General features: G+C 35.5%; 2 protein-coding genes across 2 annotated transcripts in view; both read left to right on the forward strand.

Moving 5' to 3' along the window:
• Positions 1–4,845: 4,845 nt before the first annotated feature.
• Positions 4,846–21,896, forward strand: part of LOC139113966 (pro-epidermal growth factor-like) — a 37,642-nt gene continuing 20,591 nt past the window's right edge. Inside the window, exons 1-2 of the mRNA XM_070675440.1 lie at positions 4,846–5,108; positions 5,220–5,373. Coding sequence (XP_070531541.1) covers positions 4,868–5,108; positions 5,220–5,373 — 395 coding nt within the window. The 5' untranslated portion in view covers positions 4,846–4,867. The remainder of the gene's footprint in view (positions 5,109–5,219; positions 5,374–21,896) is intronic.
• LOC139115006 (low-density lipoprotein receptor-related protein 2-like) lies at positions 12,198–14,267 on the forward strand. Its single transcript, XM_070676915.1, has 4 exons — positions 12,198–12,326; positions 12,440–12,581; positions 13,294–13,389; positions 13,799–14,267. The coding sequence occupies exons 1-4, from the start codon at positions 12,231–12,233 to the stop codon at positions 14,005–14,007; spliced, it is 543 nt and encodes a 180-aa protein (XP_070533016.1). The 5' UTR covers positions 12,198–12,230; the 3' UTR covers positions 14,008–14,267.

Genomic DNA, 21,896 nt, shown 5'->3' on the forward strand with positions numbered 1-21,896 from the left:
CTGGGTAATCAAATGTTAACTTGCTTTACTGTTACATAACACGGAGTTTAATAAATCAATGTACTCCATCAATGTCACCGTACCATCACTTAGGCACTTCTATCAATTTTTTACGTATCATCATCATCATCATCATCATCATCATCATCGTCATCGTCGTCGTCACCATCATTATTAACCGCAGTGTTTACATTTTAAAGTCGACAAGGATGTCGCCAATATAAGTTTACCCATGTATTCTTATGATTGTGAAACAATTGTTTCAGATACTTGTACTGGAGTGATATAGGGAAAATGAAAAAGATAGAAAGATCGACTCTTGCTGGAGAGGATAGAACTCTTATATTGGACGAAAACTCATATGGTCCTGACGTTATAGGTATTCCCACCTCCCTGGCTATAGATCATAGCGATAACATGTAAGTTGAAGCACCGGATGCATGTTCTTACTTATTTGTATAGCAAAGTACTTATAAAGAAAGCTTAATTGTTCCAACTGAGGGCGCCAATAAGTTAAATCTTTTACTTTAACAACAACATGCCGAGACAGACAGACAGACAGACAGACAGACTGTAGACAGACAGCAGACATATAAGACAGTGTCACGCACACACATACATACATACATAGATACATACATACATAGATACATACATATATAGATACATACATACATACATACATACATACATACATACATACATACATACATACATACATACATACATAATTTTTATATACCTCGTGAACATGGAACAATCGATAGTGATTATTGACAGACGATATTCTTTACTTTGTGACCTGTATGTAACAATTAAGTGAGTTATTTCTGAACTCTCTTTATGTACTAGATATCGACTATGCTTACCATGCTTAATCGCCACCATCATTGTGGTGTGATTGTTTAGTCACTTATTATCATTAAATTAGTAAATCTTGAATTTATTTCATTCCAGACTGTATTGGTTAGACAGTGATCATAGCTACATAATGAGTCTCGACTTGAAAAATGAAAATGCTAATCCTGCCGCACTGAAGTGGGTTGTCGATTCACAAAAGTTATTTTCATTGGATGTAGATCCTGTGAGTATATATTTGGGATATATTTCAGTTGTGAAATTACAAATTATTTTCACCATAATTTTCATAATTTTCGGCTATTTCTCATCTTGTAATGTCATTTTTGGTGATATCTTGGAATAGTCGCAATTTCATATACTGACTGTAAATAAATGTCTTTCTGAGTATTATGCCGAACCCGATTAGTGCCTATGGCAAGTATTTTTCAGTCTTTTTCTCACGTGAAATTTGTATGACATGGCAGTGGTTCCTTCGCGATAATTTGTACCGAGAATAAAATTATTAAAAATTATTATTATTATTATTATTATTATTATTATTATTATAACAAGTTTAGGGGCTATAAGTATTATATAGAAATCTAATAACAGTTCATTGAAGCTGTGGGAATTCTGAAAAAGAGGTGTTGTTTATTTTAATTTTGTCGATAGGGGTGACTTCTAATTGTCGTACGTATATTCTTTTCGCCCTGTTAGTTGTTCCTTTGACATCACTACCCTTATGAATATTCATATACTTGCAAAAACTGACAGTCGCTGTGTCTCGCAGCGCTTGCTCACAGCTGCTGAGCTGCACAGCGTAGCCTTCGAATGGAGGTCCATCGTGGCAGTCGTAGGCGTGCACAAAACAAGGCACAGCGACTGTGGAGAGTCTATGCCAGTGTAATTGGCCTTGTAAAACTATCTTTAGCGTTGCATTTGTAGTTGTGGCGAAAACCATGAACCCTCTATGCTGACGTTGTTCGTTTTATTTTGTTAATGTGCATTATTGTAAGCAATCAAGGAAGTTTTGGATGGAAATAGAGCAAAGGCATGAGTTTCCGCGAGATCTGTGCTACAAATATAACTTTACGCATGCGCACTCTTTTGCCAGTGTAGTCTGCCAATATGAGCATGCGCAAATGAGTGAACGTGCGTCTCGTGCTATAACCATGTCATTCAGCTTTGCATGTTGACAGAAACAATTACTGCAGATAATACTTTTCAAGACATCACATGTGAGTCTCTAAGGTAACAAGTAGGACGTTTAGGAAATCCTTTCAGAAAGTTCACGCCGCCTGTGGCCATATTTGTGGAGTATCAGCTTATAGTTATATGTACCTGGAGCGGATACAGTATTTCTACTGTACAGTGTACATATTGCCGGATAATATGCGATGGAATTTTGCGTTTCACGTCGTTCAATCATTCAGATGGAAATGCAGCCCTTCTCCAAACTTTGAAAAAACAGGGTGACAGATTTGGAATGCTAACTCTTGTATATCAAGAATGACGTAATTTAATGAGAAGACATTTGTATTCGAGCACAGCTACAGTTTTTGATTCGAGAACTCTCATCATGGTCTGTGGTTGTATTCAACAATCGAGAGGGCTAGGGTGAGTCGGACTTTTCCTATGTCCATGTAGCACTTGTGCAAAAATAAGCGAATCCACAGGCCTTTGGCAAATCAATAAATGCGTTTTTCACCAAGCTGAAAGGTTGAAAGATCCGTCCGTCACTTTGGGACAAGGTACATAAATGCAGTCAATCCCAGCTGGGCACATCATGTGACTTTGTTCTGGAAATTACGAAGGCGACCGGCCGTGCGGTGGAACTTTGCAACAAAGTTTCAATATCTAAACTGACGTACTTGAATGACAGGCACAGGAAACGATGGCCAATAAAAACGCATTCTCGTTGCATTTTGATAATAATGTATCAATCACAATGACACAAATTATGCCTCATCCCGGCAGGGCAATGGCCAATTTGTAGCCCTGCTACAGTATGTCTCAGTGCTGAAAAGGCCATGTTGTTGTCAGGTTGTCATGGTGACTTTTAAAATTTGCATACAACTCTGAGAGTGAAACGGGTTGTAAATGGTTCACAAAACTTTTGAGTCCCACTGTCGTCCATTATACCTGTTTCCTTGGGTATTAAAGGTGTGCAAGTATACACATCAAAAGACTAGAAAATTCACTTCATGGGCAGAATCTCGTAAAATAGCCTTTTCTTGTCTGGTTAACGAAAAAAGATACCCCTGATCTAAAATATGCATGGTTGTAAATAAAAAAAACTGTGGTTACCTAAATGGTTACCATGGCAACATGAAACGAAAATGAACATGGAGTTCATGCTGTGATAAATACACTTAGGAGAGCATTTGCATAGTAACTGGGATTACTTTTAATGGAATTTGGAAAAACTTTTTAAACGCAAATAGGTTACTATGGAAAAATGGCAGTAAAAATGGATATCATGTTTTGTCTTTCTAACCCAATATAACCCTTTGGTATAATATTTCTGTTGATTACTGGATTTTTACACTGGATATTTGGTCTTTCTAACCCAAAATATCCCTTTGATATAACATATTCTGTTGGTTACTGGATTTTAGGTGGAATCCTTGAAAAACTGGTAATTTTTACTCCTGAATGGTTACCATGGGAACATCTCACATTAAAATGAGTGTGATTTGTTTGGTGTGCTAACAAGAAAAACCCTTATTATCAATTTTTTACATCAACCAATAGTTCTTTAATAGGAATTAGGGAAAAAGTAACATTTTCAATCCCAAATAGTTACCATGGCAACTCGAAACATTAAGATAAGTCTGGTTTTTGTGTTCTCTGACCCGAACTCTCCCACTAGGTAATTGTCATATCAATTAAAGTAACTTTTCATGGAATAGAAAAACTTTTCAACCCCTAAAATGGTTTCCATGGAAACATGGGGCAATGAAATCGATATCATATTTGATCTTTTCGACCCAAAATACCGTTATGGTGAAATTTTCTCGGAAATTCAACCTATTATTATTCGCGTTATTATTTCTATATAATACTTATATTTATTATTATTATTATTATTATTACTTATATTTATTATTATTATTATTATTATTATTATTATTATATTATTATTATTATTATTATTATTATTATTACTTATATTTATTATTATTATTATTATATTCGTCTTCAGGAGTTTGGATTTTTCATTACTGACAGACAAGATAATTACCTTCACATAGTGCCCCAAGACGTAAGGAAAGCGACGCATTCCATAAGACTACAATATGACGTACCTAATGGAGTGATATTTTATTCTGATGTAAATCAGCCAAACCAGAATGGTCAGTAAACATACATACACAGTGATTCCATTACATTCCAACACCTTCCGATCTTTACAACAGCAACTACTATCAACTACTGCTGCTACTACTACGCCATTGTTGTTGGTGTAATCATTGTTGTTATTATGAAGTTATTATCATTGTAGTTGTTGCTGTTGTGGTGGTAGTGGTAGTGCTTGTGGTTCCGTTTTACTTATATCAGAATCCCTTTTCGACAAAAGGGAAAGCACAGTCCCGTTCAGCTCTACCGACATCGGGGTACGTTATGTTTTCGTTTGTTTCAAACATGTTTATAATGAACGACAGTACTTTTCTTACATATTCCTGTCAGCCCCATGTGACAACGCCGGATGTAATCAGCTATGTGTTAGTAATTGGGATGGGTACAAATGTATCTGTACATATGGATACCAGTTGCAGGCTGACAACGAAACATGCGAACAAGGTAAATTAAAACTAGAATTTGTAATGATCATTAAGATTTGAGCTTCGCTAAAGAGCAAATTTCATCTACGAAACGTATTTTACATTGTAAAATTGTGCTGAATATCACAAAGGGTTAAAACTCTCAACCAGGTTGCACAGCATGACTGTGTGTGAGAGTTAATTTTGTAATCAAAACTACACGTTCCTGTCTTACAGATAACAGTGTGATATATGATCACGAGATGATATTTTCCATGGAAGATGGAGGTCTTTGTACCTTTCCACCCAATGTGGCCCACCAGCTAACTCCACAGTATTGGTGCTTTTCAAACGCCGAACCTAAAGAAATGGATGTTGACGTGTACGCATTATATGTTTTTACTATTGTACGTGCCGATGATGGGACAAATATAAGGCGAATGAGATTAGAGACTGCGGAATCATGGGATACCATAATACAGTTGCCATCATCTGACGTACGAGGTGAGACAAAGTGCCTCCGTATATGCATGTTTAACTCGTGTCAATATCCAATGATATTTTTTTAAAAATGGATATCACTGAAAATTCAAGCGACTGTTCTTTTTTCGTCAGGTCTCGCAGTGGATTGGGTTGCATCGAATCTTTACATCACCGATGCTGAACGACGTGAAATCGTGATATCCTCGCTTGACGGAAGCTACGTAACAACTTTGGTCGACAGCGACATCAGTCGTCCTACAGCACTAGTTGTCCACGCTCCGAAACAGTAAGAACGGTTTTGTATGACATTTGATTTCATGACATTGTCATATGATTTCACAAACATCTCTTTTATCGATCGCTGCTTAGTCGGCTCAATTGGTATGTCAGTCATCGCCGTATGGCCTTTAAAATTAAAATAATAGTAATAATAATAATAATAATAATAATTATAATAATAATAACAAGGCAGTATTGCTGAAGGCAATGAGTACTTGGGCCGTGATAGAGTAATTTTGAGGACAATATATACTACTATTCAAATATGGTCTTGAATTTCCTCCTGTCAAGTAGGCATTTGATTAACTGGTTATTAAACGAAGCAATGGCATGACAACGGCAAAATATGTCTAGCAACTTTTGTGGAGTTTGAGGCAGGGGTTCTTATTTATTGTGGAAATTGCTTTAACTCCTTAAATATTCAAATTACACCGAATTTCTTTTGTTCTCGATGGTAGATGTCCAATATTTAGATGGGCATATTTAGATTTCTACCCTATAGTTATCCCTGTATACCAAAAATCGGACATCCAGCTCTATTGGCTTGCTCAGAATTAGATATGGCGCATAATTAATGAGGTGCATATTTGGTGTCATAAGGTGTCCCATCATACCAAATATGAAGGGTGTAGCACTTGTGGTTACTGAGTTTTGGACAAATATATATATTTGAGGTCAAAGGTCATTGAGGTCACGTGACATTTTGTCAAAATAATTGTATTGCTAAGTTATTCCTATATACCAAAAATCAGACCTCTAGCTCTATTGGCTCGCTCAAAATTAGATATGCGCATAATTAATGAGGTACAATATGTGGTGTCATAAGGTGTCTTATCATACCAAATATGAAGGATGTAGCACTTGTGGTTACTGAGTTGTGGACAAATATATATATTTGAGGTCAAAGGTCATTGAGGTCACGTCACATTTTGTCATAATAATTGTATTGCTAAGTTATTCCTATATACCAACCAGATATGAACTGAATATGCTCACGTGTTTTACAACAGGTTCATTAATAGTAGTACGCTTCAGAGAACAATGAGATATATGTTATCACTATATGTAGCAGGTTTTTTTTTAAAACTTCGGACAGTACTCTCAGAGTTTAATCACTAATTACAAAACTTTACTTAATATGCGAACGAGCTGTCAATTAACTTGACACTTCTCAATGCTTTATGGGACAATTAGATATCCATCAGATCAACATTTGTAGCACGTTTTATTTAGTAATTTTAGAGTAATGTCACTTATTACAAAGTTCATTAAATATGCAAATAAACCCTACATTAACTTGACACTGTTCAATGATTCATAGCACAATTAAATATTTATAAAATCAATATCTGTAGCACGTTTCACAAAATTTTAGTGCCGAAATTTCAGAGTTATATACCTAATTACAAAGTTTAAAAAATATGCAAATGAACCCTTAATTAACTTTATCCTATTAAATGCTTTACAACACAGATATCTGTCGTATCAGTAAAGCAGCAGTTTCATCACATTTGATGCAGTTATTTCGGAGTTACATTACTAATTATAAGACTTCATGGAATATGCAAATGAGCTAATTATTAACTTGACACTGCCAAATGCTTCTCAGTACAATTAGATATTTATCAAAACAATATCTGTACCCAATTTCACTGACTTGGGTGCCGTAATTTCAGAGTAATATCACTTATTACAAAGTTCATTAAATATGCAAATAAACCCTACATTAACTTGACACTGTTTAATGATTCATAGCACAATTAAATATTTATCAGATCAACATCTGTAGCAAGTTTCATCAAATTTAATGCTTTAATGTTGGAGTAATATCACTAATTACAAAGTTCATTACATATGCAAATGAACCCTTAATTAACTTCACACAACTAAATGCTCTACACCACAATTAGATATCTGTCGGATCAGTATATGCAGCAGATTTCATCACATTTGGTGAAGCTATTTTGGAGTTATATCACTAATTACAAAACTTCATAAAATATGCAAATGAGCTATTGTTAACTTGACACTGCCAAATGCTTCTCAGTACAATTAGATATTTATCAAACAATACCTGTACCCAATTTCACTGACTTGGGTGCCGTAATTTCAGAGTTATATACCTAATTACAAAGATCATTAAATATGCAAATGAACCCTTAATTAACTTTACACTACTAAATGCTTTACACCACAGTTAGATATCAGTCGGATCAGTATCTGCAGCAGATTTCATCACATTAGGTGAAGTTATATCGGAGTTATATGACTAATTACAAACCTTCATAAAATATGTAAATGAGCTATTTATAAACTTGACACTGCCCAATGCTTCGAAGTATAATTAGATATATATCAGATCAATATTTGTTGCAAGTATCATCAAGTTTGGTGCAGGAATTTCAGAGTTATCTCACTAATAACAAAAGTTCATTAATTATGCAAATGAGAAGATAATTGACATGACACTCACAGTATCATTATAATGTTCTTAGATTGTCATCTGTGAAAAGTTTCATGAAATTTTGTGCAGTATTTCTTGATATATGTCTACACTGTCATTACCGTCTCCATAGGGAAACCATTGTATGGAAAAAAACGATATTGCATAACTTCATTAATATGCAAGCCACACAAACCAAAATCTAATCAGTTCTTGCAAGTAGCACATGGTACCTGTGTACCAAATCTGAGTTGAATCCGTTCAGGCGTTTTTGAGTTATCGTGTAAACAGACAGACAGACAGACAGACAGACAGACACACACACACACACACACACACACCACACTAACACACACACACACACGGACAGACAGACAGACATCGCTATGACAATAGCCCACGTGTTTACACACGTGAGCTAAAAATCAGACCTCTAGCTCTATTGGCTCGCTCAAAATTAGATATGCGCATAATTAATGAGGTACAATATATGGTGTCATAAGGTGTCCTATCATACCAAATATGAAGGGTGTAGCACTTGTGGTTACTGAGTTGTGGACAAATATGTATATTTGAGCTAAAAGGTCATTGAGGTCACGTGACGTTTTGTCAAACAAATTATATTGTTAACTTATCCCTATATACCAAAAATCAGACCTCTAGCCTTATTGGCTCGCTCAAAATTAGATATGCGCATAATTAATGGGGTACAATATTCGGCGTCATAAGGTGTCCCATCATACCAAATATGAAAGGTTTAGCACTTGTGGTTACTGAGTTATGGACAATAATGTATATTTGAGGTCAAAGGTCACCAAGGTCACATGATATTTTGTCAAAATGTCTCAGATATTTGCGTGAACCGATGGACTCACTGATGGACTCACGGACGGATATGACCCAATCTATAAGCCCCCTGGACTTTATCCGTGGGGACAAAATACTGTGTCACTGCATCCTTTAGGCAATATGAATACGATGAGAAACTAAATTTTTATTTTTCTTGGCCTTATACATGGGATTCTATGCAGAACTGACTTATACATGGGAGTCTATCGAGATCTGCCTTATACATGGGAGTCTATGGAGTTGTAAACTAAAAAGTCCTCTAACACGGCCAAATTTGATCGCATTTTGAAACAAATCGACGTGCATCTGTATGGGGTTGGGTACTATTCTTGTGCAAAGTTTGAAAGAAATTGACTAGGGCATGTCTGAGATATCTGCGTGAACGGACGGACGGACGGACTGACATGACCAAACCTATAACTCCCCCAGGACTTCGTCCGTGGGCACTAAAAACAACGCAACAGTTATTACAGCTACACAGGCGGTAGGTTCATATCCAGAGCCACGTACGGCCTGCCGCCGTCGCTTGAAAACAATCTCATAAACCTGGCCATATGGGCAACTGTGTATGGGCAGCTGGATGCTTGACTTCCCGGAGAAGGCGAGCTGTCACGTTCAAGCTCAGGATTATTTGTCAATCAAATTTCAGTAAATTTACCTTACCTAGATGAAATTTTGTCTATAGGCTGAAATTTCGCAAAAGTTTGACAAAATTGCATCGATTTTTCAGGTTCATATCCGACATTTTTGAGTTTTGAGTGCAGACAGAAATAAGTTTTGAGGCAACATGGCTGCGACCCCATGTTGACCCCTTGCCCTGCGTACGATCTATGTGCTACAGCTAGCACACAGCATCGTACGCAGGGCTAGCGAGAGAGTTGCCGACATCGACGGTTATTTACGAGAAGTGAATAAAAGACTCATTTTTGGAAGCGATCGAGTAGCTGAGGTAGGCTGGGATACGACTTGGGCCCAAGAACGCTGAATTTCGGCAGTAATTTGGCTTTTTACGTCAAGTCCCAAAATGGATTTGAAGTCACCGACCCTACGTACGGGTCTTTGCAGGGCTGTGGTGAGCGGGGCGATTAGCTGTAGCGGAACACACAGCATCGTACGCAGGGCTAGTTGACCCCAAGTGAAAATGTGTTCGCGATCAAATCTTCCTATATTTCTTTCAGAATTTTCGACAAAATCATTGCTTCTTAAATCTTTTGTAAAATATAAAATACTAAAATAAAAATGCAATGTGCCATGTCTCCAGATTTCTAAAATATCGTTTGTTGACCGTTCGACGGAATACTCATTTCGCAAACTTGTGACGCAGTTGAAATTCAATACTGACCGCCAAATAATCTTAATGAGACGAGATCATCTAGACATCCTCCAAATTATCCAACCATTCACGTTAGAGTTCAGCTTGCTTAGAGTATCATAACATTCTTCGGCCTTCATTTAGATCGACCCTAATCTCTCCCATTTAGGAAATAAATACACAAGCTACCTTGACAAAACTTCTTGCACCATCCAGGACCAAACGCACTACAAATCTGTCTTGACGTCATTATCTCCTTACATCATTATCTCCTTAATCGGCATACCATATTTTTTAGCAAAGGAGACACAGAATACGTCGGAGTATTCAGTTTCAAAACGTATTACATTGTGTGATGTTGTCAAAAAAAGGTAATGTTACTGCAGTGGTATAAATTACAAAACACAAAAGTTCAAATCAGTTTATTTTGGGCTGGCTTTACCCAACATTTCATATTGTTTCTTATGCCAGATTTGACCACGTGCTTACTGGCGACCCCTTTACATGCAAATTTTGTGTCAAATGGTGTGTTCTCCTGGAAAAACAAACGTACGATTTCTATATGAAGGAGGCGAAATTTGCCCTCAAAACTCGAAACCACCCCTTCATGGAGTGTACCTAGCTATTTTGAACGAGCTTCTCGAATCTGCAGCTCTATTTCGAAATGATGGTCTGGTTTTCTCAGCTCAAGGATAAGTGTTCTCCATCGCTGTGGGCATTACTATTCTCAACTGGGGGTACAGTTTCCAGTCGTAATGTTTTTCATTGTGTCCGGGATATAAAACCTTTCCTTTTCACACTTTTACTTTGATTAACACTAGTCCACATCTTGTCAGCGATTAAACATGTTTCAAGTTTAAATGTTAAATTCTGGTCTCGAGCCCTCTTGTTCGACCAAACTGAAATTACCCCTCCCACTTTGGCTCGTCCAGTGGGTGTAGCAAGGGTCGTGCCATCGACTAGGAAACGGAGGGTGCATTAATTGTTGCATTTCGATGCACATTTTGATTATATTCAGAAGATTTTGTGGCAAAAAACTCAGATGGAGAAGCATTAATATTTACATCTCACTTATTCAAGACTGGCTGAGAGCAGCACTTCCATTCAGTTAACATCATTACGCCATTTATTATGCCAAGAAAGATGAAGCCAAGACATTTTGCCCTCCCTGGTCTCAGCCAGAAATGGTTATACCTTACAGAGTTTTTTCCCACGGAATGAAAACAAATGTACTTGGGCTGAGGCCCAAGTACAATAATAATTTACTTTCATGTCAAATGAATTCAAATTATGGCGAAAAATACACTGGCATAATCATACAAACTTTCACGTTACAAAAAGACTGAAAATAGTTGCCATAGGCACTTATCGAGTTCAGCCTCATACTCAGAAATATATTAATTTACATTCAGTATGTGAAATGGCGACTATTCTGTGATATCACATAAAATGACATTACACGGTGAGAAATTAGCTGAAATTGTAGCCAAAACAGCAAAATCACAAATTTATCAGATAATTTTTCAATTCTCTTTTAAATCTGTGTCTAGTGAAATACAGGCTTAATTTCCAGTCGCCTTGCCAAGATATCCCTTTAACGCAAGATGGACGATATTCTCGAATGCTTATAAAATAATCAACATATATGATGGACAATTTTAATGTTAAAAGAAAAGAACATCGGTCTTTTTCTCTATGACAGCCACCATTACCAATCAACCTCTCTCCCTAAAAAGGTAAAAAGTTATGAACTCTAGGGGGACTGCGTCGGAATCTATAACATCAAATAGCCTCTTGAATGCTTCTCATTTCCAAAATATGCAGGTATGTGTTCTGGTCTGATACCGGAGCTAATCCACGGATTGAAAGGACAGATCTGTCTGGAAGAAGAGATCGACGAGTTCTTGTGAATACCGACATAGAGTCACCGACACATTTGGTGATAGACATGCAGAATGACAGGTTTGAAAGAATAAAATCTTCCTAGTTACATAACAAAGTCACGCCCATGTATCAGAGAAATTGCTTCAATTTGCCAGATTGTTTTCATATGTCTAGTGAAAATATTGATTAAATACAGAAAGAGTGAATGCTAGAACCATGTTGTTAAGAAAATCGAAATTCATCGCTTATCAACTTTATGCCATTTGTCGCCCTGTACTAAATAACCTTCTTGGCAGCTTTTAATAGAGCGACTTTAGAATCTATTCTTTCTTAATAGGATTTATTGGGCTGACGGTGAAACTTATTCATAGAATCTATGGAACTTGATGGTCAACGGCGAGAAGTATTTTACAATTACTCGGGTTTGGTAGATGACCCATTTTTCCACTTCACAGGATTAGCCATATTTCAGGTAGGCAACGTTAGGGAAATTTAATGAAATCTCACAGTCATCATATTTACTGTATGTCGAACTCCAAGATAAATCACAGTGATGTCCTCTCATGCTCTATTCTATTCTATTAGGACTTGCTGTATGCTACGGAAGTGGGCAATGTATTGAGAGTGTTTGAGATACCGAATAAAAGTCTTATTAAAAGTATAGGTTTTCCTGGTGAGATGAAAACCATGAAGTTCTTTCATGAGAGTTTGCAGCCGATTTCTCAAGGTATGGTTTCTACATATAAGTTGTGCATTGTATCTTTGCAGGCATTTAAACAAGAAATTAAAATTGGAGAGTGTATGATTAAAGGGATTATCATATGTAGACAATAATTAGACAATAGTGGCAGAAATATGTGACTATATCATTATCATTTTTACTTTACTCATCGATATCAGTATGATTGATGTCTCTTTCTAACCTCTGACCAGCGTTATCATGATCATCATCGCTGTACTCCTCCCGCTCCTTCTCCTCGTCCTTATCATCATCATCACCGTCATCATTATTGTCACTTTCGTTTGTAATTGCCTGACTAGGATATGTATGTCGCGAGACATAAGAAGTCTTGCTAAAACATTGTGATTTCTTCTTGACATTCATTTCTTCGGAGACTAGCAAAGGGCTCGATAGCGTTTGGATTTAGCGTCTTGAACATAGTAGCCCTTCCAAGTAAACACAATGTAATCAGCTGATGGTGCATATGTTTTAACCACGAAAGACAGCCCTATCAATTATTTGCAGTTTTCCTTCCAATTTATTATCTTTTAATCTATGGCAACGTTTTATTCCGAAAGATGTATTGTGATACTTTCTTGTGTTTCCCTACATAGTACAGAAAAATTATCAGACTCATTTTAACAAATACGACATTTAAATAATGATTAGTATATCTTGCTTTTGAAGAAACAAAATCATATATGTCTCATTTATGAAGGTCCCTGTGATGTTTCAAACGGAGGATGTGATGAAATCTGCATCAACACGAAATATGGAGCAGAGTGTGTTTGTTCTCAACCAAGCTGCACTCCAGGTATGTAGGCCAATAATTCTTCCTTTTCACACAAAATATGAAACAAGAAAAATGCTTCATGTACCCAATCGATTGCATGCAAATGAGTACTAGCTTTTTTATGATTTGCCACACTTCTGAGATATCAACTTTAATGCAGCCCAGCTGTTTATGTACATTATATCGCCTAAGTAAATTCTGATAATCCTCAAAGTATGACTTTGCGTTTGACATGCAGATATAGGAACCTCAAACAGTATTCAAATGAATCAGCGATGGCAAATTATGCCATTTGGTTTATATCAGTAAAGTTTAAAAAAATATGAAAACAAAAATAACATCATTGTTACACAACATTTAAAATTTTGTATTTTTGTGTTTGAACGTTTCCAAAATGTATCATATTTTCTCCGATGCTGTTACTTTACAGTATTCAGATGTCCTCTAACAATAGCCAATGGCAAACTGGTCTCTCAGTGCGATAACAGAAATGGTCGCTCTTGTGATTTCACGTGTAACTCCGGCTACATCAGAGCCACAGACAACCCTGTTACATGCACTGAACTTGGAGAGTGGAGCATTAGCAGCCAAGATCTATGTCGACTTCGTAATATGTCTTTATTTATTGCTTATAATTAAATTCCCATTAGCTCCATGATTTTGCATTTCACTTACCAAAATTACCACCAAATCTTCTTTGAGGTATTTTGGATTTCCGCTATTGAGCCACATTGTCTTTGAAAATGTCACTCTTTCAATCCTTGCTGATGGCTTTTGATCGATTAAATTCAGGCGCTTACTTGTACATTTGCGGCGGCAATGTTTGAGTTGCAAAATCTAGGTTGTGCCATGTTTCAAAACCGTCCCGCGGTATCACTTCGGTAAGCACTTTTACATAAGTTGAAAGTATTAAATTCTTTGTTTTGCGTCCCCACCCGCTCAGGTTTTTAAGGTTTTCATGAAAAACACAGACAGTGTATTTGAATAGGAAATTTTAGGACATAACCGCTTAGCTTTCCTGAACTCCTCTCGTTGCTGCAGATAATTTAAATCATTCAGCTATAACCTCCTAGCAGCTTCATGTTGGCCCACCTTTTGTGAAGTCAGTTCAAATACCTGTAGTCTGTGGGCTAGAGGGGTCTACGTGCACCCCCCACAGGATAACAAACCTGTATTTTCAGAACCCTTGAGATCCCTAGAATACGAAATGGAATTTTAACATAAAAATATAGGGACGCAATAGCTGTTATGGTCATGTTTGAAGGGTACCGCAAAATCACGATTTCCAAGCCAAATGCATTTTCGTCAAATCTGTCTTCTTGTAAGTCATGTGCTGAGCTCATTTTTTAACATAACCTCACTTGTTTGGGATCATTAGAAAGGGAATTTATTCTTATTTAAGATGACATATTGCATTATGCAATATCTTCTACAGTTTTTGTCAAATATAACCAAAACTTACGCCTTACCCCAAAATTTAACATTACAAATTACAGAAAATCTCAAATTCTACCAATTTTTTAGTTAGGCATAATAAAAATGCAATGCTTTGTCTGAAATATTTTTCATTTGATACAGGGACATGTCAGAATTATGAAATAGACTTTTAACAGATAAAATATTGGGAATCTACAGCTGTAACAGTCATATTTTAAAGGGTACCGCAAATCATAGTGTTGCAGATTTGCATGCATTTTTGTTAAAACTGTCTTCTTATAAGATTTTTGCTGAGCTAGTTTTTGAATATAACCTGGCTTGTTAGGTATCATTAGAAAGATAATTTACTAATCTTTAGAATGAAATATTGTAACATGCAATATCTTCTATAGTTTTCATGATATATAACCAAAACTTACCCCATACCCCAAAGTTTACATTGAAAATTTCAGTCATAGCTGAAACCAAATTCTACCATTGTTTTACCTAGACATATAAAATCTGGCCGTTTTTGCTATTAAATCTATTTTATTTGGTACAGAAACATGTAAGAAATATGAAATAGACTTCTAACAGAAAGAATATTGGGATTCTATGGCTGTAACAGGCATATTCTGTGGAGTACTGCAAAATCACAGCAGTGCAGACTCATGTGGTTTTTGTTAACTTTGTCCCATTGCAGGTCATCTGCTGCTCTTATTTTATTACATAACTATGTTTATTTGATACCATTAAAAGCTAATTTACTAATGTTTAAAATGAAATATTGTTATATGCCATATCCTATATAGTTTTCAGAGAATATGACGAAAACTTACCCCATACCACAAAGTTTATATCGAAAATTATTTTCGTAGCTATCGTCAAATTCTACCAATTTTCTAGCAAGACATAACAAATAAGGCAATGCTTTATATGATATCTTTTTATTTAATACGGGGAATGTCAGAAATATGAAATAGACTTTTAACAGAAAATATATTAGGACTCTACAGCTGTAACAGCTATATTTTGAAGGGTCTCGCAAAATCACAGTATTGCCAACTCGCTTGCTTTTTTGTTAAATCTGTCTTCTTAAAAGTCATCTGCTGAGCTTGATTTTTGACATAACCTGGCTTGTTAGGTATCAATAGCAAGGTCATTTACTAGTCTTTACTTTCTATGAAACAGGACCAATGCTTACCCCATACCCCAAGGTTTACACAGCAAATTACTGCAAATCTGAAACTCTACCATTTTTTACAATTTATCAACTTTATATACCAAAGGCAATGCTTGTATGCAATCTATGAAATATGTGTTTTGTTAAAAAAGTATGTTACAAATATGAAATTAACTTTTAACAGGAACATAATATGATTTTGTAGCCTTTTGGATCATATTTGGAAGGGTACCCAGGTATCAGGGCAAATTTGCCGAAACACATACATTTGCAATATATGGGTTCCCCTCCAAAAATGATCCAAATGGCTACTAAATTGTATCATCTTCCCGTTAAAAGTTAATTTTATACTTGTGACATACTTTTGTAACAAATGAATCAGATTTTAACGAAGAATTGCCTTTTGTATTATGTGCAGCAAAAATGGTAGAATTTAAGATAAGCTGTAATTTGCGATTTGAACTTTTTGGGTATGGGGTAAAGTTTGACCATATTCCAGGAAAACTATGAATGACATTGTATATTACAATATGTCATCTTAAAGAAGAATAAATTGCCCTACTAATGATACCTCACAAGCCAGGTTGTGTCACAAAATAAGTTCAGCAGATGACTTACAAGAAGAAGAATTTAACAAAAAAGGTGCCAGTTTGCGGTACTGCGATTTTGCATTTCCCTTCAAAATATGGCTGTTACAACTATACAGTCCAAATATTTTTTCTATTAAAAGTCTATTTCACATTTCTGACATGACTCAGTACCAAATACAACAGATTTAATACCGAAACAGAGATATTTTTATCATGTCTAGCTAAAAATTCACGGAATTTGATCACGTTATCTATGACAGTACTTTCAATATAAACCTTGGGGTATGGGGTATGTTTTGGTCATATTCCATGAAAACTATACAAGATATTGCCTGTTACAATATCTCATTGTAAAAACTACTCAATTACCTTTTCAATGATACTAAACAAACCTGGTTATAATCAATAACAAGCTCATTAGACGACTTATAAGATGACAAAAACGCATGCGAATCAGGAATACTGAGATTTTGCTGTACCCTTCAAAATACAGCTGTTACAGCTATAGAATCCCAATATTTTTTCTATTAAAAGTTCATTTCATATTTCTGATATGTCCAAGTACAAAATGAAACAGATTTCATACAAAAAATTGCCTAATTTTTTATGTCTTCGTAAAAAATTGCTTGAATTTGACATCGGCTATGACAGTAGTTTTTGATGTAAACTTTGGGGTATGGGGTAAGTTTTGAACACATTTCATAAAAATCTGTACAAGATATTGCATGTTAAAGACTAGTAAATAATCATACTAATGATACCTAACAACTTAATTATATTCTATGAGAAGCTCAGCAGATGACTTAAAAGACGATATATTGAACAAAAATGCACGCAAGTCAGGAATACTGAGATTTTGCTGTACCCTTCAAAATCTGACTGTAACAACTACAGAATTCCGATCTTTTTTAGTTAAAAGTCTATTTTATATATTTGACATGACCCATTACCGAATGAAATAGATTTCATACAAATAAATGCCGGAATTTATATGTCTAGGTAAAGAGGATGGTAGAATTTGATTTTAGCTATGACTGAAATTTTCAATGTAAATTTTGGGGTATGGGGTAAGTTTTGGTTATATATCATGAAAACTATAGAAGATATTGCATGTTACAATATGTCATTCTAAATATTAGTAAATTATCTTTCTAATGATACCTAAGAAGCCAGGTTATATTCAAAAACAAGCTCATCAGATAACTTATAAGAAGACAATGTTAACAAAAATGCATGCAAATCTGCTACACTATGATTTTGCAGTACCCTTCAAAATATGACTGTTACAGATGTAGATTCCCAATATTTATCTGTAAAAGTCTATTTCATAATTCTGACATGTCCTTGTACCAAATAAAATAGATTTAATTGCAAAAACGGCCAGATTTTTTTTGTCAAGCTAAAAAATGGTAGAATTTGGTTTTAGCTATGACTGAAATTTTCAATGTAAACTTTGGTGTATGGGGTAAGTTTTAGTTATATATCATGATAACTGTAGAAGATATTGCATGTTACAATATTTCATTCTAAAGATTAGTAAATTATCTTTCTAATGATACCTAACAAGCCAGGTTATATTCAAAAACTAGCTCAGCAGATATCTTATAAGAAGACAATTTTAACAAAAATGCATGCAAATCTGCAACACTGTGATTTCGCGGTACCCTTCAAAATATGACTGTTACAGATGTAGATTCGCAATATTTTTTCTGTTAAAAGTCTATTTCATAATTCTGACATGTCCCTGTATCAATGAAAAATATTTCAGACAAAGCATTGCATTTTTTATTATGCCTAGCTAAAAAATTAGTAGAATTTGAGATTTTCTGTAATTTGTAATGTTAAATTTTGGGGTAAGGGGTAAATTTTGGTTATATTTGACAAAAACTGTAGAAGATATTGCATAATGCAATATGTCATCTTAAATAAGAATAAATTTCTTTTCTAATGATACCAAACAAGTGAGGTTATGTTAAAAAATGAGCTCAGCACATGACTTACAAGAAGACAGATTTGACGAAAATGCATTTGGCTTGGAAAATCGTGATTTTGCGGTACCCTTCAAAACATGACCATAACAGCTATTGCGTCCCTATATTTTTTCTGTTAAAATTCCATTTCGTATTCAAGGGATCCCAAGGGTTCTGAAAAATACAGGTTTGTTATCCTGTGGGGGTGCACGTAGACCCCCTCTAGCCCACGGACTACGGGTAACTTGAAATTATCACTAACCGAAGGCTGCATACGTTTCCCACTAATTCATAACACCTGTTGATGGACAAGTCTCTCGTTTTTAAGTTTTCTCTGAAGTTGGGAGGTATCCAACGATACAAAAATTGTAAGGATACGGCGAATTCGAGCAACATGAGCGTCAAACAAAAACGAATTGAAGACTTTTACAGTTTATTGCCAGCGACTTCAAATCTCCCTGGAACAGGGTTATACTTTCTTCAAATCTCTCCTTAAGAAATTCTAAATCATTCTCCTTCAAAATCAAGACTGAAAGTAAGAGGTTTTATTTTGAAATTAAATTATGTCAAATTAAAAGGTATGTAAAGTTTGGAAAATAACTGTACGACACAGAAAATGACTATTTTGGTGGCATAGCGGTGCTAACTCAAAGCTCAGCGCCAGTATTTTCTCTTGAAGTTGCCTTTGAGGTTGTCTGAATTATCAGTAATTGCTGGTAGTATATCAATTCATTTATATCAATGTGTCCCTAGTTTACCTCTTCCAATAACAATTTCTATTCAAGGTTAAAGTTGTATTTGACTTAAGCTTGTTACAGAGACATTGCAAACGACCATTGTTTGACTTCTTCAAGTTTTCATAAATCATCATGCTGTGCATGGTGATGCGAACTTTCGAGACGAGCCCAATTATTTCCTCTTCAGACTTTGTAGAATTCGATTTCATACTCGGGAGTGCCACAGGGACATTGGACTGCACAACTTCAGTCTGTATGTTATTTATATAATACATAGACCAGTTGTTAAATGTTAACTTGTCAACATTACAAAAGTACCCGGATTGAAACATAAATCAAGTCTTTTTTCTGCTGAGAGCGTTAAAATAGAAGGTATAAATATTTCTCCAAAATTAAACGCATGAGGGCGACCTAACTTTTCAAGGATGCTCTTGGTCGGTCATGTGCTCATAACAGCTGAGCATGAGCAGTCAACGTGCTCTTCAAAGGCCAGGAAGAATGAATAAATTATGTTTCGTCATCGCCGCTTCTGCTTTAGCCAATGCGATTTTTTACCATTATTTTTAATTGCGATCAATATATACTACTGTTGTTGTGCACATTGTTATAGTGTTTTTCTAGTTTTCTTCTAGGAACATGTAATATGCTCAGATTTGTTATTGTCTATGTATGTATGTATGTATGTATGTATGTATGTATGTATGTATGTATGTATGTATGTATGTATGTATGTATGTATGTATGTATGTATGTATGTATGTATGTATGTATGTATGTATGTATGTATGTATGTATGTATGTATGTATGTATGTATGTATGTATGTATGTATGTATGTATGTATGTATGTATGTATGTATGTATGTATGTATGTATGTATGCATGCATGCATGCATGCATGCATGCATGTTCTATGTATACATGTATGGATGGATGGATGGATGGACGGATGGATGGATGGATGGATGTGTATATGTCCATCCATTTTTCATGTCAGGATATTACATTTTTGGTGCTTATTATAGATATATGCTTTGATATGATAACTGCTTAATGTCCTTTGTCTTGTTCGACAGTTGGAAATGCAGAAAATGTTGAAAAAGACGCAATACACCCGAAAATCATGTTCGCTGAGTATAGAACGGGTTCTGTGTCAACGATCAGCTATATAAATGGCACTGGGCAACAGATATACGATGAGATTGTCGAAACAAAGCAAATAACTCGATATGGGATCAGAGCGGACTCTGTCCAAATATACACATCCCTTGGTTTCGATTATGAGGATTCGAGAATTTTTTATAGTGATGAGACTAACAAACTTATTTTTGGCGAGACATTAGACGGAAGTAATCAATCTCAGTGGGTGATGTACAGCGGTACTTCAGCAGCAGTAGAGGGCATCACGGTTGACTGGTTAGCAAATAACACCTACTGGACGGACGCTGTGTATAAGTGGATCAAAGTTTCAAACGTGGAGGGTCTTACCGTCGTTCACTGATAACAACTGATTTGGACCATCCAGCTGGAATCGCATGCAATCCGTCGACTGGGTAATTGACTTTTTGAATATTTCATCTTACTTAAACATTTTTCTCACCGACTTGAATTACATAAAAGTAACTCATTAGTGTCACTTTACCGACACCACTACCGACTTCCACTTCCAAATCATCATATCATGTCAGCCCAACCTTATTCGATTCAAAGGACATAAATGTCGGAACCATGAACTTACGCAAACATTATTACTATTGTTTCAGATATTTGTACTGGAGCGATATAGGAATAATGAAAAAGATAGAAAGATCGACTCTTGCTGGTGAGGATAGAACTCTACTTTTAGACGAGAATACATATGGTTCAGACATTATTGGTACCCCTATTGCCCTGACAATAGATCATGGTGATAATATGTAAGTTATAGAATTTCATGCATTATTCTTACGTTTATGTACTTATTGAAGAAAGCTTCAGCCTTGAAAGTAAAAGACTTAATAAAAATAAACCTCCGCTACACTTTCCTCAATGAAATGTCAACCATACTCTTATCAAAGCAAGACTGAGAAAAACCGAAGTCATCGTTGAATTCTTGTCACTAGCGAAAACATTATCTAATATTTATCTGTATTTGAAATTCAACATGGCCGCCACTTATTGAAGAAAGCTTCAGCCTTGAAAGTAAAAGACTTGATAAAATAAACCTCCGCTACACTTTCCTCAATGAAATGTCAACCATACTCTTATCAAGCAAGACTGAGGAAAACCGAAGTCATCGTTGAATTCTTGTCACTAGCGAAAACATTATCTAATATTTATCTGTATTTGAAATTCAACATGGCCGCCATCCCTGTGTGAACTCTATGCTGAAAACTACAATTTTTCTAACTTCTTACACCACGATCTTAAAGATTGGCCCCCACAAATGGTAGACCTGAACAGTATTGAGAAAAATTGAGAGCCTCAATATCTGTTCTTGCCCTGAATTACAACAAAAATTATACATTCTTATCTGAATATATACAGACAGTAAAAAGATTGATAGATAGTTAGATTTACACATACATACATACATACATACATACATACATACATACATACATACATACATACATACATACATACATACATAC

The sequence above is a fragment of the Ptychodera flava genome, chromosome 16 (genome assembly GCF_041260155.1).
Source record: "Ptychodera flava strain L36383 chromosome 16, AS_Pfla_20210202, whole genome shotgun sequence".
Taxonomy (NCBI): Eukaryota; Metazoa; Hemichordata; class Enteropneusta; family Ptychoderidae; genus Ptychodera; species Ptychodera flava.